Genomic DNA, 22,199 nt, shown 5'->3' with positions numbered 1-22,199 from the left:
CAAAACTAGTTCATGAGCAGACACCTTCCGAGCGATCCTTATTTGCTGTCCCGCTTCCACCTAACCTGCGCAAAATTCAGTCCCTTTAAATTTTACACGGAGTAAAGCGCCCGTTTGTAATGAAGCCTGCCAGGCAGGACTTCTGATATTTTAACGAAGCAAAAATACAGCTTTTCTTTCGGTAAAGTATTTTATCACAGCCCATACTGCAACATTTTACATCGTGGCCGATCTCCCCGTACAGCCACCCTTTAACCCCAGAGGACGCAGCGGTGGCTATCTGCGCTGCTCCCATCCTCGCTGCCTGTGGCTTCGCCCCGGGAGCGAGGGGCTTGTCCCCGACCAGCGAGGGGACCTGCCCCATCTCACGCCGGTGCCGGCCCCCGAGCAGTAGCTTCCAAGCCAGGATGACAGCCGCGCCTTTCCCAGGCTCGCAGGATGGCAGGGGTTGGAAGGGACCTCTGGAGATCACCTTGTCCAGCCCCGAGATTTACAAGCTTCCCTTTCAGCAGACCGTCATCCGGGTTTTGGAAGAAACTTTCTCCACCGCTGAGGGCGAGGATCTGCCATCCTCCCGAGCAGCACCAAGCCAGGGGCGGTGGGTGGGGGCAGCACCCCAGTCCCTGCACGGAGCACGGGGCACTGAAACGCCCGTGGGCAAAGAGCCACCGAAGTAATTTATGGCCGTGAAGCACCCTACGGTGAACTTCTGCATCCTTTCTGCCACAAAAGTGCTTTCTATCCGGATAAAATGATGATTTTAAATTGAAAACACATCCACTGGTGAGTCACTGGCACTATATAATTTGAATTGGTTATGCAAATGGAGTAATAAATTTTCAGTAGCCCTAACAACATGGATTTAGACGTATAACTAAATATCAGGAGTAACCTTTTAAAGCTGCAAGCATGTTAAAAGCAAAAATGTTAGCCTACAAAAGCTTCAAAGCACATATAAATATGCATAAGCGACAGCATATTTGTTGCATTAACAAGAACTACGATCACCTCACATCACCATGAAGGTGCTTGCTTCTTACCATATCGTAAACGCACATGAAAGCCTCGCTTATACATATGGTTACTTCAACACATTTATTCAGAGAAAAATCTCGAGTGTCATCTATTTTCTTCAGTCGTTAAGAGACGTGAATGTCATTAACGTGTTAAACATCAGCGAGCGCTGGCCTGAGAGGTCCGAGTCTCGGCACTCTCCCGGGGGCAGCACGTCTGCTCGGACACTTCTTACCTCGGCTCCGTTTTTATGCAGGGAACGAGGCGTGGAAGGAGAAAAGGTGAAGGGCATGCCATTCACCTTCAAAAAAATCCCCTGAACGAAGCAGGGTTGTGCCCGGATTTCAGCTTTACTGGGATTTTTTGCAGCCCGGAGCTGCGCCTCGGGCGACGTGCAGGCGAGGCAGGTGAAATTCCGGGCGCAGGAGTAAAGCCTGCCCGCCTTGCTCAGGTTCGCGCTTGCAGCACCCAGACACATTGTTCACACCGACCAGGGGCAGGGGATGACACAGCCCAGCCACGCCTTCACTAACACTTCCCAAAAATTTACGAAGAATATGCCGAACAAGTGAAGACCTCTAAACCCTCCGCTTCGACCGAGGGAGCCCTAGAGATTTACAGGAATTGAGGACTGGGAATGACGAATTTATTTCAGAGGCAAAAGAAAAGCATACGGTTTGTTAGTTCAGAAGCAGGTGTGATCAGCTCTTAAGCACAGTTTTAAAGAGATGAAAATCCATACTGTATTCCAATTTGCAAGCATAGGCAGAGAGGAATAACAGCCTAATTCGTACATTTTAGCGTAACGCAATTTCTTTATAGATTGTGGAGAACTTGCTCAATGTCCAAATTTGTGAATCGTTCGAATTTGAGGACGTCCTGGAGTACGGGCACCAGAAAGGTACTCGGTACTGCCAGAATAGCCATCCCGTTCCACTTAGGCTGTGGTTTTACCTGCCAGGAAAAAACCTCATAGTTTCCTCCTGTTCTGTTCACTTCATCGAAATCCAGTAAAGGAATTAAATGAAGCGACACTATTATATACTGTTACCTAGATCTTGACCTAGTAATTGATTTGATATCCTTCTTGTCATCCTCTAGTTTCTTGTCCTCAGAAGACTTTGTGTCCTGGAGGTTTTCATCTCCCTCGTCGTCAGATTTGATTTCGGAGCTACCCGAAGAGACGCTCTGCCCTTGCAGCCCGGTTGGCATGCCTGCGAGAAAACACACGGACAAGCTGTCAAGCAGTGCTTAAGCCAACGCCTGCGCGGTCTGGGTGCGCGTCCCCTGTCCCCGGCGAAGGGTGACGCGCAGCGCGGCCCCGGCTGACTGCTGCACAGCCAGGCGTGGGGGTGGCACCCCCTGAAAACGGCATTCAGCCAGAGTTTGGAGGTCTAGCTCTGCTCTGTGAAAGGCACACGATACCTGGCTGCTACTCTTCATGTGCGTTCTTCCATCACTACGTAACCTGCCCTTCATCTTAAAAAAAATAAGTCTTTAACATGTTGTTGTCATAAAATAATAAAAATACCTTGGCTGCAATGAATGAGCAAGCCCTTGTAAGCCATCAGAATAGCTTGGGCTCACTCTTCCTCGCTCTAACGGGAAGATCAGCTGCCTCTAGGAAAACAACAAGCCCCCAGTGTCCTCCGGGATCAGCAGCTTTGCAACAACCCTGCCGAGGAGTCCGCGAGGCTTACGCCAGCACAGCACGTCTTGCGAGCCAAGGAGAGGCACCCTGGTGCCGTCCCGCCCGCGGGCGGGATTGTAAAGGTGGCGGAAAACCTGCGCGTCTGAGTCTCACCTTAAACTCACACCTTTTTGATGTGCCTCCTCCTGCAGTGTTTTCTTAATTCTGCTGCTTAACGCACTCCTGGTGCCCAGACTCACTGGGCAGAGGTAAGCTGCCTGCACACTTCTAGTTGTACTAACTGGAGTACTCCAGAGAGCAGAGCTGAATTAGCGAACAGGCTCTGCCCTGCAGTCTCGACTGCGCCCTGCGCCGTGTTACAGCCTCCACCATCCCCGTGGCCAGCCGCGCGGGCACCTCGTCCCTCCAGCCCGGCTCACCGCCGTCGCGGCCGCGTGCCTGGGGACGCTGCGTCCCGGGGCACGTACTCACCCCTGTACGGATCCTGGGGCGGGTTCAAATCCGGGGACGTGGCGGACTGGACGGGCAGCTGGGGGACGGGGACCTGGTTTGGCACGAGCGAGTGGCTCCCGCGGAGGCTGACCCCGTCCTCGCGGTGCGCTCCGACCTGCGGGGGAGGACAGAGGGAGCGGTGAGACCGTGCGGTGCCGGACAGCCGCCCGAGCCCCAAGCCTTGGGGACCCCAGGAGAGGGATGGGGACGGTGAGCCGCGGCACTGGGCTGCGTTTCACTAGAGGGCGCAGATGGCCCGCAGAGCCGCGCCGCACCGCACGCGCACCGCGCACGCCGCCCGGGAGCACGCCGCGCCGCACGCCTCGCGCCGAACGCGGCAGAGCAGCTCAGGCAGGTAAAACGTCAAATTGTCTCCCAGGGTGCTGCAGCCGAGCGCACTGATTCCTTCCCATCTGTCTTCTATCATGTCCGCCAACAGATCTGACAATTATCTTAATGCCCATATGCTTAATTGTGGGCTTCTCAATTCCCCCATTGCTATCGGAAATCCTGCAGGAATTTCAATTTGGCATTCGACTTTCATTTCGGGGGATCAGATTCGCAGGCCTGCCATTTTTTTTCCCCCGTAATGCCAGCTAAGCCTCTGACAGCGGGAGCTGCGGCAGCGAGCGGCGCGGCCCCCGCTCCCCCCCCCCACCCCGACATAATAACGTGTCACCTGCCTTTCCAAAACGAGAAGCCCCGTCCAAATTAGCGCTCGCTGTATTTCATTAACCACCGAGTCCCAAACCCGAAGGGGCACCATCCCTGCCAACACCGTGACTCCGGGTAATATACCAATAAAGGTTTTATTAAACACTCCAGTAATGCCATCATCGGAGCTGACAGCGTGGGCGCGATGGAAACGCATCCATTCCTCCCCTCTACGCGGCTCACAGACACACTCTGCGGAGCAGGGATGCTCCTTCATTAAATAAAGGAGACCGCCGAGAAGAGTTAAGCATCTGAAGAGCAAAACTGTCAGGAGTTGCAGCAGACTTTGATAAAAAAAAAACACCCGGAGCGGTAACACCGGTGCGGCCTCCCCGGTCCTGCACGGCAGCTCCGGCTGGCTGCGTGCCGAGCCGGAGAGGGACAGACAGACAGACAGTGCGCCCGCAAGGAAAACTCAGCGCTCCACCTCGTCAGGTGCGTGCATCCCCCGCCGCTCGAGTGGAAGGGGCGATAAACCCGGCAGAGAACTGTAAATCGCTCTTTATGCTCAAAAAGTAAGTACTCGGGCAGATAAAAAGATGGAGGGATGTTTCTAATCAGACTTACAAGATAATGTAGGATAATTGTTAACAGCAAGTCGAGACCGCAATAAGAAAGATAAAAGGGAATCCTGCCAAGGGGAACTTGAGAAAATCTTTTACTACTAGACGAAACGCAAATAACCGAAAGCAAGTGTAAAATGGCAGAGACAAAAACCCTCTCCTTGTTGAGACGTTTTAATTTTTAAAACATGAGATCCTAAGAAAAGGCTGGAACCAGCATTATTTGGCTTTAAGAATCAGTTGTTATGGGCCGCTTAGAGCTCGGCAGTTCCACTTCCTGAAATCTCAGTGCAGAAAACGTAATAAAATCCTGATGGCATCCTTCTGAGGAGAAGTATTTCTCCCCCCACACCTATGAACGCTAACGACTAGTGAAGCAGGCTGGCCTCTCCGTCCGCAGCGGTCCCCAGCTCAGCTGGCTACGACCCTGGGCTTGGGAGCCGGACCCGACTCCAACGCTGGGCCCGCCGTGAGCAGGGGTTTCACCCTGGCCACCTCCACAAAGTCCCCTCCAATCTACTTTTTTCTGCAGATCTACAAAAGATGAAAACCTTTTAGTTTTGAGGTTGATAAAGACAAAGAAACACGTGATACCACTTCTGGTTGGCAACCAACCACCACCCTTTGAGCGGAGCCCCCGAGGGCGGCTGGAAGCTGTAAAGGCGCCTTGACAGACGCCACGTCTCGCGCTGGGTCCCTCCCTCTTCCTTCCAGCCTCCCCGGGCTCTGTCCATGACCTGCGCAGACAGACAGACAGACCCGGAGGAGGCAAGCATCCCGCCCCGCTCCTGCCCCGGAGCGGCCCACCTCCTCCCCCGGCCCACCTCCGTTACATGAGGGCTACACAAGATGCCTCCAGTTGGGTGGTCCAGCTTGAAGAGGGACAACCTGGCTACCTTGATTATTTGGCCTGACTTCTTGAAGGCTACCTCTCAGTTCACCACGTCAAGAAGCAGTCGCGGTAATCATCGAAAGCTAATGATTTGGAGGATTTTTGAACTGAAGTGTTGAATTCAGATGCCAAAAAAAAAAAAGAGATGCCATAAAGTCACCACCACTTTACTGCTGACATACTGATATAAAGTTTTATTTATATTTTTAAAATTGATTGCAATAAAAACCTCACATTTCTTTGCCTTTAGGTTCTCAGCAGATCCGGAAGGTAACCACCTGTGTTATGTCTCACAACTGAATGATAAAAACTATCAACTCTTTTCTTCTCTTTTACAACCCACTACGTGATCAATCTTGCTCCTTGAGGTTTGCAGCCTTTCTTCCTGCCAACTGGCAAACTCCAGGCTTGCTTAGTGAGCAAGCCCAGCCTGCCGCCATCCCTACACAAAAGAAAGACCATCCCTTATCCAGTGTGAGTGACCTGAAGCCCACCTTCCCCTCTCTCTGCGTGGGAGGCAGACACCCCGAGATGGGATGGGGCTCGGGCTGCGGCACCCCTCCCACCCGCGATCCTCCCCATGCCACGGCGAGGGGCTGCTCCGAAACACCGATGCTTTCTGACACTACGGCTACACAAACCGCCACCTTGCAACGACCTTTCCGGAGCGTGTTTTCCCGGGTAATTTATTTCTCCAGTTTCAATCGCTTGCAAGAAGCTTCAGGCAGCCCCATCGCTTCGTTATCCACACGCCGTCTATTTCCAGAGACACAGAAAGACTTCACCTCCAACTCCACCAGGCTACAAACGCCTTTGTGTGCGTGTCAGTGTGCACACGCAGGCGTCTACAGCGAAAGATCAAGACGAACCCACATCAAGTAGCCCCACAAGCAGAGGGCCACAGGGGCTGCTTTCGGGCAGCTCTGTGGTTTTCACCCCGCCACCGCGTCTCCCCCTCCGTGGGATGCTCTGACCCACATGGGTACCCAAACGACTGCTTTTACAGCAAACTTGAGGCCTCGCGCATCCCCTAAAATAGGCTGGCCATTTACTTTTCTCCTTTAAGCATCATCAGCTGCTTTCACCAGGAGCCCAGTACCTTCAGGAGCCCCACCGCGCTGCCAAACGTGGCTGAAACCCACCATCTGCCAGGGGACGCGGGGATGCGACTTGCTGAAGTAAAGCCCATCCTCCGCGAGGTGTTAGGGACGGAAAGCAGCAACGCCTGCGAGCTCGGGGCGTGGGCAGCTCCCGGCACCGCTGGGGACACAGAGGATGCTGCCTTTTCTGCTTCCTCCTCCCTCCGCAGCCAGCAGTGCCGCCGGTTTGTCTGTTTTACAAACAACAGCTCTGCCCTGAGGTGGAGCGAAGATACGAATCATTCCCCCCAGCTCAGGAGTGTAGATTATAAATAATACTTATCTTTAGAGAATCAAACTCACTTTGAAGTTCTATTAATATTTTATTTCCATCTCTTTAAACAGCCCCCTACTGCAGCGCTCAGCAGATTGGAGTGGAATTAAAAAACCCCAACAAAGAACAAATCCTAAACTGTGCAGGGGAGGTATAAGTGGGCTCTGCTGTTGATGTGCAAATCTCTGCCTTACCTTCCCCTTTGCAATCCCCATCTCAGGCACGCACAGGTACCCAAGCACACGTGTGCGGACTCATGTGGGAAGTACGGTCCGCTGGAGAGAATTCAGCCAAAGGGAAAAACCATGAGAAGCCCCAGACCTGTGGTTTTTTGCCTATTAAGGTTAAAAAAAGCTTCTGGAAGATAAATAAATACTGGTACAGAGAAGGTTGATCCCAGAGGCAGGGATCAAAATCACAGCAAGGATCAAAATCGTTGTGCAGACCTTCCAGCGCAGGGCTCTTTGGAGGCATACACATACTACGCTGATGGACACGGCACGAAAACCTGGCCAGATGATGTCTGAATTCTCACTTGCATTAGTCTTTTTTGGCATTTTAAAAACTTCAAGGGCTGGAAGAAGGCTAGACCTTGTCTTCTCTTACCTCTGCATTTACATTTTTATATATGGTAACGGGTATTCAGTACAAACGTCAGGTTTTTCCGGTTATGCCAGTCTGTATGTATTCCAGATTATCTGCACTATCTTTATATTCATCTGGAATGGGAAGGTGTTTTAAAAAATATATGTGGAAATTAATTCTTGAATACTCAGCATTTCGTGACGGAGATGTATGCCTGTAGGTGGCACAGATAAAGAACACGATGCTGGAGAAAGATTCATGATTTCACCCTCATTCTACAAGGTGTATTTTTTTAAAAAAAACCAAAACTATTCTGCTGTACCTAAGAGGCTTGGTTCATCAATGGCAAGATGTACTGCATTGACTTTGGCCATTATTTAATCCTCATGAATACTGTCCTCACAGACACGCACCCCCAAAGCTGGCTGTTGGCCTAAGCTACCCCTCCGCTGCTCCAGGTGTGGATCATAGAATCAAAGAATCGTTAGGGTTGGAAAAGACCTCTGGGACCATCAAGTCCAACCCCCAACCCAACACCCCCAGGCCTCCTAAACCATGGCCCCAAGGGCCACGGCTGCACGTCCTTTGAACCCCCCCAGGGACGGTGACTCCCCCACCTCTCTGGGCAGCCTGTGCCAGGGCCTGACCGCTCTGGCAGGGAAGGCATTTCCCCTCATCTCCAACCTAAACCTCCCCTGATGCAGCCTGAGGCCGTTCCCTCTCGCCCAGTCCCTGGTGACTTGGGAGCAGAGACCAGCCCCCCCCTCACTCCAGCCCCTCTCAGGCAGCTGCAGAGAGCGAGAAGGGCTCCCCTCAGCCCCCTCTTCTCCAGGCTAAACCCCCCCAGCCCCCTCAGCCGCCCCCCAGCACACTTGTGCTCCAGACCCTGCCCCAGCCCCGCTGCCCTTCTCTGGACACGCTCCAGCCCCTCAAGGCCCTTCTTGTCCCGAGGGGCCCAAACCTGAGCCCAGCATTCGAGGTGGGGCCTCCCCAGGGCCGAGCACAGGGGCCCCATCCCTGCCCGGCTCCTGCTGGCCACACCAGGGCTGACACAAGCCCGGGGGCTGGTGGCCTCCTTGGCCACCCGGGCACTGCTGGCTCATGCCCAGCCGGCTGTCAGCCAGCACCCCCAGGGCCTTCTCCGCCGGGCACAGTGCGGCTGGGAGCTGTGAAAGCGGAGGGGCCGGCAGCCCTGGGAAGGACAGGGGCAGGCTCGCTTGCCCCTTTTGCAGACAGCAATTGAGGATTTTGCTGTGGAAGGAGGGCTTCCCCAGCTCCCTGCTGAAGATGCACGTAACCCCCTCCAGAAGCGAGACCCTGCTCTCCAAAGGTGCCATCGCTGCCACCACGGGAGGGGCAGGCCCAGCGGGGAGAGGGCGACCAGGGGCCAGGGCACCCGCATCAGCCACCTCTGCGCCCGTGGCACACGGGTCCTCAAGATGCTTGGTTTTCAGTAAATTTAAAGAGGAACCGTGCCTGGGTGGTGATCGGGGCCCCGCTGCCAGGGAAACCCGCTTTGGTGCCTCTGCCTTGGACCTTCCCCAGGAAATGCCAGCTGCACCTGACGGCGCACCCGAAGCGCGGCATTTCATTCTGAACCACCTCGGCTTCTCTCTTTCTCCCTGTCTCATGTATATGACGGTGGAAACTTTATCCTCCAGAGCAAGGAAACCCTCTACCTGACCAAGAAGTGAATCCTGGTAAGAAACGGTCTTAAAATATTCCTTTTATTGCTCACAGATGGGCATTTGAAGTTCGGGCATGGCAAGGAGCAGACACAAGCTGTAAAAAACGGGGAAAGGTTTCCTATGAAGCCAGGAGCATTGCACCCCTTTCCTCGCGGTTAACCCTTCCCGCGCCGAGAGGCGGCCTCCACACGCACGATTAACTTCCTAAGCACAAAGGACAAACTCTCACCTATAGCCTGGCTCGCAGCTTCGGGCTACGGTTAGGAAGAGGTTATCCCAAACTTGCCAATATCGTGAACAAACGCAACAAGCAACATGCTTTGTCCTTTTAAAAATGATGACCTCGTGTTATCCAATTAGATAAATAAAAACATGCGGCAAGAAAGTTGTAAGGTGATGCATGTTAACATGTGTTCAATATTGTCAAAATTTATAAGTCTGACAGAAAGCAGATTTGTGCAAAGCCCTTATAAACCTCTACCGCTATATTAAAAAGGGAACAGCGCAGGGCACTCTGACACAAACGGTCTCTCACTGTATGTGTGTATTATTGGTCCAAATTATTCACTCTTATTTAACTGCACCAAAGTCTTTCATCTCCATGCTATACAATAATAGTTTCCATATGACCGGTGGCTCACCTATAAATAAGATCAAAAGCAAAAGAAAGGATTTAATAAAAAAAAAAAAAAAAAGACATTAAGAGTGGCATTAAATCAGGAAAAAAGCAAAGTTCACTTTTTTTTTCCTCCAGAAAAAAAGTAGCGCTGAGTACTAAGCAGCTCGCCAAGTATCTTACAAAAGGGCTGTTTGCGAGCCAGTTGCATGCAAAAGCCATTTAAAGGGAGCTGAAAGTGGCAAAGCTGGACTTCGGCGTTAAAAGGAAGGGGAAGAAGAAGATGAAGGGGGGGAAAAAAAAAAGCCCAAGTGCCACGTCTCCAGGCGAGGCCGGGATACCGGCGCAGCGGCGTGCGTGCGTGCCTCGAGGCCGTGGGAGCGTGCAGCCTGGCAGTGCCCACGCGCGCCCCGGGGGGCTCCCGGGGGAGCCCACCTCCCCCCGGCTCGGCTCGGCTCCGCTCGGCGGGAGGAGGAGGTTTGGTTTGGCACCACGCATCTGCTCGGTGGGAAGCGCCAGCTTCCAGCCGACCTTCCCCCAGCGGTGCAGCAGCTGCCGCTGAGCTCCGCTCCCCGCCGGCTCCGTCCTCGGGGGGCTCATCCCGGCGCCACGTGCCCACCACCACCACCACGTCCCCCCGTAAGCGCTCATTCAGCACGAGCTCTCCCACACTTTACCGGCTTTGCTTTCCCACCACGGGTGATAACTGAAGGGAATTTTAAGGGATTTTAAGGGAAACCAACCGGTTGCGACATATTATGGAGAGAAGTGGGTTGCCATGGCCATCGCAGGGAAGTCACGGAAATAATCCCTGAGATTTCTTTCCAACGGGGGATGATTGTTCATTTAAGTATTGGCTAAATCCAGAGATATAAAGGGTCCTAAAGTACAGGATTAAGAATATTAACTCTTCTTCACTGAACGGCTGGGGAGGAAACCATGCCACAAGCAAGGACGCTTTATTTCTGTACCCAGGTCCAGATGATGGGGGTCCCCTCCCGAGCATCAGGTGGCTGAGCCACCCTCGCCCGCCGCCTTCCTCCCCAGCACCTGCCTCGCCGGCGGCCTCGGCTCCGCACCTCCGATTCAGACACTGCACCAAGCGGCTCTTTAAACAGGAGGCAGCTGTTCGCCAGCGCCGCTCGGGAGCGCCCGCACGCCGGGCCGGCCGCGGGGAGCTCGCAGGCAGCGAGCGCCGCAGAAATGAAACCGGGGAAACCAAATATGACGAGGTTTTAACCACGTGCCTAATTAGCTGGTTAGAAATGAATGGAGCCATTGTGCGAGGACAAACGCTTTCCTGAAAAGGTGTCGTTTAAATATTGGTCGGTGGTTTCTCTCCTGGTCAAAATGAAGTTTATAGCTTAAAAATAAGTTTAAAATATGATAAAGGCTGTAATTGCACCGCATTAGGAGCGTCAACCAATTAGGCAGAAAATGGTGCTATATAAAAACCCTACAGTGGTGCCTGTTACGTCAGACTTCATTCCAGTAAGGTCAGTTTGTCCAGCCTTTTTTTTTCATTTATCTTATACCTGCTAACTAAACAACACAGTCAACAAAACAAGCCGCTGCCGCAGCAGCTACAACCGTGCTAAAAATTAAGAAGAGAAAAAGATAGTACGACAAAAGAGCAAAAGCCAAATTTTGCCTTTTAAATAATGCCAAGTCGCTTGACTCTCTCTGTTTATGTACGAATGACATAACTGAATTACTTCATGAGCTGCTACTCTAATTCCTAGGGGTGGAAAATTCCATAAGTTAATTTAATGTGGATGTAAAAAAAAAATATACACACGAACACGCTCTCTTCCTGTGGGCCCTCGTGTGAAGCAAGCAGGCTGGCTGGCGGGCTTCTAAGCGCTATCTTAAAAATAACGAATACCCGTTTCTGGTTTAAAATGGTTTTAATCAATACCTTCGCGCACTGCTACAAAAGAAACCTGTGTCTTCTAAGGTTCCTGTGCAAAAGTTAGCATTTAAATGCCGTTTTCTGCAATTCGCTTTGAAACGGTACGGTAAAATCCCCGCAATCTGCATAACCTCTGAAATAACAGGAACTGCGGAAAGCCAGGAAATTCATAGCTAAAGCTGAAAATATACGCTTAGCTCATGCCCTTGAGAGACGCAGACGGGCAGGTTAAATCAACCTAAACTGCAAGTTTTAATCTTGACACGCGACTCCTAAAACTTTGCCCTTACAGACCCTTACAGAAACAGAAAGGTTACGAGCAGCCTGACACCAAACCCCACATCACCCTCATTTCTAAGCCACTTCTGCCCCTTCCCAGAGTTTCTTTGCGGGTGTCCAGGGCGATTCCGTACCGGCTTTACGAGCCCGGCGAAGGGAGGCTACCTCCATTTTAACTACCACGTTTCCCATCCCGCAAATGCTCGTGCACGTGCTTAACTTCAACGCCACGAATAGTCCCAACGGGACGACTCGTGGTAATAAAGTCGAGCCCACGTGTGTTTGCAGAACCTGGGTCTCGGCGGGACGGGAAACGCGAACCTCCAGCTCCCCTGCTCGATGAGGGGGTCACCTCCCTTCCCCGCCGCGCTCCCCCTCCGGCCCCACAACCCCCAAATACGCCCTGCAAAGGAACCCGCTTCGAGCGAGCAGCTGCTGCAGCCCAGCTTTGCGGATGGGACACAATCCAGGGGATGCTGGGCGCACTGGGGCGATGCTGGGGGTCCGAATTCCGCCCCTGCCCAGCCGAGGAAGCCGTGCCCGACGCCCTGCGAGGGCTTCCCCCCCAGGCTCCCGCACCCGAAGGCTGTGATTTAAGAAACACCCCAATTTTGAGACTTTCCTGCTGCCCTTCTGGCTGCAATGGCCACTGCAACACTGTGGGCGCAGAGGAGCAGGCGGCTCCTCCGGGCTTTCTCCGCTAAACCAGTTTGGTGCTAAACTGGTATCAAATACAGTGTATTTGTAAATGGTGTGAATTAATGCGCGGCGGTTTGCTCATGGCACAGGGGAAATTAGAAACAGGGACATCAGCAAATTCCAGGGGCCTGCTAAAAATTAGGAAATGCTTAAAAGCTCTCCTTACTGGGCCAGTAATAAAAAAAGCGAGGGAATGTGAAAGAAACCCCTTTTAAGACAGGCTGCTCTAGCAAACCCTTCGCGCAGGGAGCAGAGCTCTGCTCCCAGCCACGCAGCTGTAAACCTGGCCTCATTCCACTAAAACCGGAGCACTTGATTCCCGTTTCCAGCGGCATCTGACCGATCTCTGCCTTATTTTTGTCTGGGGAGAAACGTCGCACATCTGCTGCGTGAGGGAGAGCGCAGGCAGGGGATGCAGGCAGGAAAGGCTGGCAGGGAGTGTGGGCAGGGGATGCAGGCAGGGAGGGCAGGCAGGGAGTGCGGGCAGGGGATGCAGGCAGGGAGGGCAGGCAGGGAGTGCGGGCAGGAAAGGCTGGCAGGGAGCGCAGGCAGGGAATGCAGGCAGGGAGTGCAGGCAGGAAAGGCGGGCAGGGAGTGCAGGCAGGGAATGCAGGGAGGAAAGTCGGGCAGGGAGTGCAGGCAGGGAATGCAGGCAGGAAAGGCTGGCAGGGAGTGCGGGCAGGGAATGCAGGCAGGGAGGGCAGGCAGGAAAGGCGGGCAGGGAGTGCAGGCAGGGGATGCAGGCAGGAAAGGCGGGCAGGGAGTGCAGGCAGGGAATGCAGGCAGGAAAGTCGGGCAGGGAGTGCAGGCAGGGAATGCAGGCAGGAAAGTCGGGCAGGGAGCGCAGGCAGGGAATGCAGGCAGGAAAGGCTGGCAAGGAGTGCAGGCAGGGAATGCAGGCAGGGAGTGCAGGCAGGAAAGGCAGGCAGGGAGTGCAGGCAGGGAATGCAGGCAGGAAAGGCGGGCAGGGAGTGCAGGCAGGGAATGCAGGCAGGAAGTTGGGCAGGGAGCACAGGCAGGGAATGCAGGCAGGAAAGGCTGGCAGGGAGCACAGGCAGGGAATGCAGGCAGGGAGGGCAGGCAGGAAAGGCGGGCAGGGAGCGCAGAGAGCATGGGCAAGGAGCGCAGGCAGGAAAGGCGGGCAGGGAGCGCAGGCAGGGAATGCAGGCAGGGAGGGCAGGCAGGAAAGGCGGGCAGGGAGCGCAGGCAGGGAGTGCAGGCAGGAAAGGCGGGCAGGGAGTGTGGGCAGGGAATGCCCTCAGGGAATGCAGGCAGGGAGCACGGGCTCTGCCCCGCTGCGGGGTCGCCCCGGCAGCGCACGGAGGTGCGCGGTGGGCACAGCCGCTTCCACCAGCGCTCTCTACAAGTTTCCGGTCCATACCTCCCACTGCTACTTTATTTACTGCAGCTGGCCAGCCTTTTATAGCCTGTTTCATGTATTAAAATTCAAATGTGGAAAACATTACCAGTATCCTCCTTGATTTTTTTTTTTTTCTTTTTAAAATTTTTTTCCCCCTTCAACTTCCTTTTCAGCGTGGAATGTATCAAATGGTCAAAGGCTAACTTCAGACTGACTCTACTCAAAAACTATTTCCTTTGTTCTTATGTTTTTACTTCAAAATTCATACCAGTTTTCCAAAAGAAATTATCGGGCCCGACTCTTTCACCCAAGTTACGGTTTCAGACAGTGAGTAATGCTGCTCGGGAACGCGGCAGACGCTGGCTTTTCAGAGATACGTTCCCATCTTGTTTGCAGCAGCAGCAGCAGCAGCGCTGTTCTCCAAGCGGCCGACTTCTCCTGCTCGGTTACCTTGCTCGGACCATATACTTATTTAGCAAAGTCCAGACAAAACTGGCCAGACCCCAGCACCCGGCGTTTCTCCTGAAAAAGCAAGTGCCTACGTATTCCTAAAAATACAAAGGCCTTTTTTTTTAGATGCACGATACCGGCGCTTCCACTTCTCATTGTCGCTCTTTTTTTTTGTCTAAATCTAACTTCACCTACATCTGGTATTTAAGCGAGGAACGCATATTTATGGAACAAACCGTCTCTGAAGTAATGCCCTGGGTGCATGTTGCATCAGTTTAACATATGCAAAGCGAACAAAGCTACAAAAATTAAACTCTTTTCTCTTGATTGAGAGCAGATATGCAGAAACAGTTGTAAGTCACAGATCTGGCTTTTAATAAAGCCAGATTTCTTCATTAAAAGCAGTATTGTTTAAACACTGGAGGAAAAAATAGCTTTGTACGAACTAAAATCTTAGATTATATGTATCCCAAGTGTATTTAACATATTACCTGAGGCCAAGCTAAATTACAATCTAGAATTTCCTTTTGTGAATTCTCAGCAACTGCCACAGAGAGAAAAACAATGTCTGGTTCATGCTAATTTTATTGGGGAAGGGGAGAGGAGATGGATTTAACCGAGCTGCTGAAAAAGCATCTTTTTACCTCTCGGAGCCTTTTGCCAGACCATTTTCACTTAACACTTCACTTTTTTTTTTTGAATCTGCGAACGGCGCAGTCTCAGTTGTGGCTTTTAATGACATTTTACCCACGACCGAGTCACTTTTAGTAACATTTAATTTAACGAAGAGCAGAACCTGTCACAAAGCTGCCCCAATAAAAAAATAAACAAAACCTCCCTTATTTTCCTTTCTCAGGTGCTTCATTTCAATGCTACATTTTAATAACCTGAAGCACCAGCAATATTTAGCTTAAGGCATCGTACGTGGCCAAGTTTGAAGGGGAGAACCGTCTGGTCAAGGATAGCTGGGGAAGGATACCTGAAAAGCAAACTTCTTGCAGGGGGGAAGCAGGAGCCAGCTGGGATATTTTAATTTCCATATGAGATGGCAGACCGCAGCCGTGAAGGCTTTGGATGGCGCTCAGCACTCACGCTTAGACATAAAGCCTTGCCCTGGGCCGGAGAGGGAGCGTGCCGAGGGCTTGGAGCCGCCCCCGAGGTGGGATGGAGAGCGGCCGAAAGCCCTGCGCTCCGCTCGGCCCGGCCCCGCCGGCTGGAGCGACGGCAGCCAGGCTGGACCAGCCGCCCGAGAACCTCCCCCAGCATCGCACGAGGCTCGGGAACGGCCCCGCTGAATAAAGCCACGCTCTTAATACCGCTGGAGGCTCATTATAATCGCCTAACTGACGAGCACCCAGCGCGGGGCATCCCCAGCGTGCAGCAGACCAGGGGACGTGGTAATTATCAAATAATTGGCCACCAGAAGAAGCTCCTTCCTTCCCCTAGCAGTTGCCTCAAACTCGGGCATCAAAGTTTTTCTTTCTTCTTTTTTTTTTTCCCCTTTCCCTGTGAAAAAAAGGAGGAATCCTGTCTGAATCCTGTCAAATAAAACTCTAAATGTTTGCATTTTCCATATGATGTCTAATCCTATTTGGAATGCTTCTGAACATTTGGCCTTGATTACATCTTGGAGCAATGAATTTCACAGGTCATTGTGTGTTGAATAAAAAGTATTTCTTTTTGTCAGGTTCACTGAATGTCCCCTTGTTCTTTAATTATAAGGCAGGATGAATAGGAGGGCTAGATTTACCTTCTCTATGCTGTCCATTATTCCGTGCACCTCTATTATGTCTCCTCTTATTCATCTCCTTTCTAAACAAAATCACCGCAATCTGTTCAACCTCCCTTCACACGAAAATCCTTCCGTGCTTGCCATCGGTCCTGCTGTTTGTCCTCGAACTCCTCCTAATTCCACTACAATTTTTTGGGCTAGCAAAACTAAAACAGAAGACAGCTCCGGGGAAGGTACACACACATGTATGCACACGTAAATATATACCCAAGGCACGTACCGCCGCTCCATCAGTTTTGGTGTCCTTTCTCGTGTGCCTTTTCAATTCAGTGGGTTTTTGGTCTTGTTTTTAGGGATTCTTGCGCACTGAGGAGAAATTTCCGTGCGACTCTCGCAGAGGCAGATGCTCTCCTCCCTATATGTATACGGTTAATTGGAATTCTTTCTTCTAATCTGCCCTGCCTTGCCCTTAGCACGCGGGATGAGCAGGGGATCAAGCCTAGTCCTCCACAGCGCCGCGCAGCAGCGCACTGGCCCTGGATCTGTCAGGTCCCTTTTGCTTTCCACATATTTTCCCTTAGTCTTAATTAACCTAAATAGCTTAAACCATCTGAAAATACTGCCAGATAACTCCTCGTTCCCTCCCTCCATGCCACGTGTGAGTAAGCGACTCTATTTCTGGAATGAAATTTGGAAGTATAAAAGCGAATGCCTTTTAATGCTGCTGAAGACGGCACCGATGTAGCTCAGCTCGGCACGTGCGCAACTTTGCCGCTTCCTAATCGAGAATTGCGGTTTCTCAGCTCCTACAGGACCGTTATTTTTTTCATTACCTTCCGCTGAAGGACTTTACAATTTCTGTAGACTCAAATGCATTGTACTAAATGGTTTTCCTTATTATTTGTCTGACACATTAAAAAAGAAGACGACCGAAGAGACACGCTTTTCCTTTGCAACAGAGCGCGCAACTGCAAAGTATTTCCTTTGCGAAGTGCAAGACGCCTGCGCTGGAGACCCAAGTGGTGCATATGAGGCAAATTACAGACCTGACCCCGCAGGCTTCTGGGACTCACCGCTCGCCCAGGCAGCAGTGACAGACTGGGGACTCGGTGACGCAAGCACAAGCTCACGGGCCCAGGGAGGGTCCTGCAGAGCCAGGCTTCCGTGCGCAGCTATTTCACGTTGGAGAAGGGTCGCTGCACGTGCAGCTCCACCTGTGAACTACCTTCTCCACCCAAATTTAAGCATGCGTTTAAAACAAGGACAGGATTAGCTCTCACTCCTTAAAGCTTCCCCAGCCCCGTGCGCCAAAACCGCGCCTTACGCTAAAAGCTGCACCCAGCTTCCCAAGCGGGTGGCGAGTCCTGAGCGCGACACAACGCTGACGAAGTCTTTTTGAAAGCAAAAAAGGAAAAGCATTTCAGGACCTGGGTAGGGGCAGTGACTTGATGTTCACCTGGCCCAGAAACCAAAGAATAAACGAACCCCCGAAGATTTCACCCTCCCGCACCCCCCACCCCAGCACGCACACCCACCATCTGCACCCGTGCACGTGGCTACGGGAACAAGGGTGAAGCGGGGCCGTGCAGGTGGCCCCTGCAGCGCGGCCAGGCGAACCACCGACGGAGAGCCCCACCTCGCCGCCGCTCTCGCTGGTACGGGCCTGCCCCACCGACACGGGGCAGCGCTCCCCGGCACGCTCCCGCGGCCCCCCACGCACCCAGCGCGGTGACTCCTTGGCGCGCCCTCGGAGCGAAACGCGCGTACGCGTTTTTTTGTAGCTGTACAAGACGCGGCTTAAAGGCAACATCGCCCGCTCCGTGAGTACGCATCGGCACGTAACGCCTCTGAGATGCAGCAAACCCTTGCAAACTCTCACGCCCATCCATCCCTTCCTCCCCGAGCCCTTGAAGCCGGTTCGATTTTCACCCCAGAGCTGCCGGCGAGTCCCACGGCTTACCATGAGCGAGTGCCGGTTGGCGGAGAGCAGGCCGGTGCCGTAGCCGGACCCCAGACCGGCCATGGCTCCGTTGTGCGACGGCCCTATCAAGCCGTGCATGTCGGCGTGACCCCCCGGCATGGCGGTAGCGGGCCCCACCGCGTGGTTGCGCAGCACGTGGATGGCGTCGTCCAGTCTCTCCAGGCGGTCCTCGATCCGGCTTTGCTGTTTTGTGTGCAAGAAACAAAGCGGGAAGAGCATCAGCAGGCGCGCAGGGCCGCCCAGCGCCGGGCACGAGGCGCTGCCGCCGGTGTGCGTGGGGCGCGCGGGGGCACGGTCACTGACAGCCAGTCCTTCCTTCTCAACCCCTTGGTGTTTTTTTTTTTGTTGGTTTTGGTTTTTTTTTTTTCCTCCCTTTTTTTTTTTTTTAAAGAAATGGTTTTTTTTCCCTAGGGCAATGTTTAGAGTAGCGTTGTGGGGAAGGAGAGAGCATGGTTAACACGAGTACAGCTTTGATTTTCATGGGCAAAACAGGTTCAATGATTCCTCATGAACATAATCATTACAGTACATATGTTGCCCTCTATGTCTTTGAAAAGTTTTAGTGAGACTTAAAAAAAAAATAATAATAAAAAAATAAAAAAGAAGTAGAAGTAAAGAAACAAATATACCCCTAATTGTAATCAATCTCTGACCGGGATTTTCCTCCCCCCATCTAATCCCAGGATCACACACAAAGAGAGAAAGAGAAACTACCAGGTCCTACAGTCCCTCGCTGCTAGTCGGATTTTTCCCCTACAGGTGTGCCTCCTGAAATCACTTTTTATCACTTCTAAAAGCAGCAATAGATACTCTTCCCTAACCAAGCAGCTTACGAGCAACGCGCCAACAACCAGGGCGGTCCTGGGGGCGAGGGGTGCGGGGCTGCCCCGAACCGCCCCCGGCTGCAACACCATTGGGGTCCCTACAACCGGGTGCCTGGGAAGGACAGGCCCTCGCCACCCACTTCTCCAGCCATCCTAAAAGCCAGCCCATCCCACAGCCCCGGGGAGGGCCATCAAGAACCCCGACCGCTGCCTCCCCGCATTACTGCCTCCCGGCACCGTGCGCACCGTGCTCCTGCTAGGGCAAAAAGCAGCCCCGAGGCGTGCTGGTGGCAGGGCGGGGGCGAGGAGAAGCAATGGGCTGCAGGGAATAACAACCCCGAGGCTTCAGCCTGCCTGTTGCAGGGCTGCTCCAGGAAAGGAGGGACGCGTGCCTGCCTGGGGGTGCTCCACGCCACGCTCTGGGAACGACCCACTGCCACAGAAACCCCCCCTGCACCTCCTGCTCTGCTTCCCGCAAGCCCCACCGCTGTCCTCGGCTATCCCCAGCGCAAGCCATGTGCGGAATGGGCACCTCAAGTCTTTGCTCTGTAATAAAATACAAAAGGGGGAAGCTCAACAGGACAGTCCCCAGGCACTGAGGAACCTGAGCTGCAAAAATAATTAGGCATCGCTTATGGATCCCTTCGGCAAATCTCTTAACCAACCTGTTGCTCTCCACGAATGAGAATAACTAAAAAAACCTCCAGAAGACAGAAAGCCTAGAAAATATCGCAGGCAATCACGAGAAGGATTTCTATATCGGGGCAGAAAAACTGGTCCACGCTAATTCCCGACTCTGGCAAGCTTCTAACGAAGCCAACGGCACCGCTGCGCCGCCCCGTACTAGCGGGGGGTGCGCACTGTGCCCTCGGGAATTATCTGATTGCTTTTTTTTTTCAAGGCAACTTTTTAAGTTCTAGCACTATTTATTTTACAGCCAACAATAGGTCAGGCGTTTCACACCGATTAGTGAAACCCCCTAGACTTCCAATTGAGACCAACAACCAACCGAGAAGAGCGAGACAGAGGACATCGGGCTCCCTACGCTTCTTCTCTGTCCTAACGTGCTTTTGGCCAGCTCCAACTCTTGCTTAAGCTTTTCATTAGAGAAGGTAACAAATCCTGCTGACACCCCTTTAACCCTCTCTGCCACAGGAGCGTTTAGGACCAGCTCAGCCTGGCAAGCTCAGCCTGCCAGCTTTTCCCAGGGAGAGGACTCCTGACCATCACTGCTGCATCAGCTGCGCTCCCCGGGACTGACGGACGCTCCGTCCTGCGTGACAGCCACCACGGCTTTCTACTCCCGTTTTCTCTTCGACCTATTCCACCTGCCTGCTCGCCCTCCCCTCTTTCTGTGGTCTTCGTTCCCCTTTTCAGTAGATCTCAACACCGCGCCCCCCGTCAAAGAGGAGACCCTGACCAGCAGCATCTCAAACCGCATCACGTATCTAGAGCACGGGGCACCCATGACACGAATTTAGAGGTGGTAAAATCAAGTCCGAGGGCATAGCGGTCGCTAACGAAATGAAAACCTGTGTGAGAAGAATGGATGAGAAATGGAAAGAACAGCAAGTAAAATACTGAGGCAGAGGAGGTCACTAATCAAAACATACCAAAGAGTGTAAGGGACCTTCATAATTGGGAGATGATGACGCTTGACCTCCATTTCTAGACCAAACAGCTGTGCCTGCTAATAGTAAAATTGGAATTACCATTAGAACTATGCAAACAAAAATGTCTTTCAAAATTTTGGACAGTTTTGTAGACATGTAAATGCCGTATTCCAGATAGACTATAGAGCAGACATATGGAGAACTTCCAAAATACACACGGATGGAAAAAAAAAAGAAAAAAAAAAAAGGTATTTTGTAGCAAAGCACATAGATGCAGGCCACAAAGTTCCCCCGGGCTGCTCCTCCGCATAGAGGGCTGCATTCATTCGGCAGCCGGAGCTGCGAGAGGCTCCAGGAGAAGGAAACGTCTCGGTGGTGGAAGGAGAAGCAGCGCTGCCGCGGGGTGCTGCGGGGCGGCCGGGCCCCTACGCGAGCCCGGCACAGACTAGCCCGTTCTCCTAGCCTCGCTTCCAGACACGCTCAGTGCCGCTGATTACGTCACCCCACCATCAAATTTACAAAATCTTAAAAAAAAAAAAAAAGAAGTCAGTAAAAGCACTGCACACAACATTCACGTATACGCTGATAAGGTTTGCGCTCTCTTCGGGCAGATTATTTGGTTTGGCCCAGCGAGACCGCCAAAGGTCTGACCGACAACCTTCTGGTTTATATCTGCTGCTCTAAATCTGTTCCTGCTGATGCGGGACGAAAAGGGCTCCTGCTCTCCAGCAGCATCGTCTAAGGAAAAATTTGCTCTTGTGAAAGAGGCAAACATGGGGAAAAGAAGGGTTTTTTTTTTTTCAAGTAGTTTCCCAACAGCTTTTACATGTATAGTACAACGCCTAGACAATTTATAATGCTCTTTTGAACGAGTGATCTTCTGAACGAGCTCATAAAACGGGGTTAAGAATTTGAGATGGAAGCATCAGGATTTTAATCTTAATGTCTACACTGAGTGGCATTTGCTTGGACCGAGATAGGCCAGGGTGGAACTCATGGCAATTTCTTTTAGGCTCTCACAGTTACGATTTTTTTTTCCTCATAAAAGTCAAAATTATGTCAGTTCTAATTAAAACTTAAATCTTCCCTTTTCTGGTCCCCATGGAGCTTTTAGTCGAGGCTTTGCTGCAGCACTGAATGAAGCAACGAGCGGCAATCTTTACTTTGGAAATAACTTTTAACTAGCCCTCGATATCCTTGAGGGAAAGCGTCTTGCATGCTAAATGCTTTCAGCTCCGATTTAAATGCACTTATACTCCTTATTTTCATTTATTTTGACGCTCGGTTCTCCCTGTTCACCCAGCAGAGCCTGCAGAAAGCAGCGCAGCCCCAATTCGCAGGGGATTTTTCTCTTTGGCTGGGCCCCTTCCATCGGGAAGGCGGGCAGCACCTCGCTAGGAGAAACGCAGCCCCAGTGCTCGGGGCGCTACGCCTCGGGGGTGACTCCAGGCAAAATCAGGGCAGCAAGCCCTCTCCCGAGGTGCGGGAACCCCCCCGGGCTACGACAGGCCAGGTGGTCCCTCCGTCCCCCATCCCCTGCTAGGGGTGGATTGTGGGGACATTTATCGAGGGGACGGCGCCCCGACATTACGCGCTGCTTCACAGCAGGCGAGCGTGATGGGGGTGGACTCGTCCTGCAGAGGCTGCCAGCCGCCACAAGCTTCCCTCCACCCCTCCTTCCAAAAGGGTCTCGTCGCTCCAGAGCTGCTATTAGGCCTATG

At 52.5% G+C, this 22,199-nt stretch overlaps 1 protein-coding gene across 18 annotated transcripts in view; it reads right to left on the bottom strand.

Annotated features, from left to right (window-relative positions):
* TCF4 (transcription factor 4) overlaps nt 1-22,199 on the bottom strand; it is a 243,956-nt gene that overhangs the window by 5,091 nt on the left and 216,666 nt on the right. For 10 of the 18 annotated variants that reach the window (XM_064438948.1, XM_064438947.1, XM_064438955.1 and 7 more), the window contains 4 exons: nt 20,479-20,555; nt 18,021-18,224; nt 3,137-3,272; nt 2,066-2,228 (listed from right to left, as the gene is read on the bottom strand). In XM_064438948.1, the coding sequence (XP_064295018.1) occupies nt 2,066-2,228; nt 3,137-3,272; nt 18,021-18,224; nt 20,479-20,555 (580 nt within the window). The remainder of the gene's footprint in view (nt 1-2,065; nt 2,229-3,136; nt 3,273-18,020; nt 18,225-20,478; nt 20,556-22,199) is intronic. The other 8 variants (XM_064438945.1, XM_064438953.1, XM_064438958.1 and 5 more) reach the window with 4 other exon arrangements.

Source organism: Phalacrocorax carbo, chromosome Z, assembly GCF_963921805.1.
Source record: "Phalacrocorax carbo chromosome Z, bPhaCar2.1, whole genome shotgun sequence".
NCBI lineage: Eukaryota > Metazoa > Chordata > Aves > Suliformes > Phalacrocoracidae > Phalacrocorax > Phalacrocorax carbo.
The sequence above is the reverse complement of the archived record's forward strand: the minus strand, read 5'-3'. Positions and strand labels throughout refer to the sequence as shown.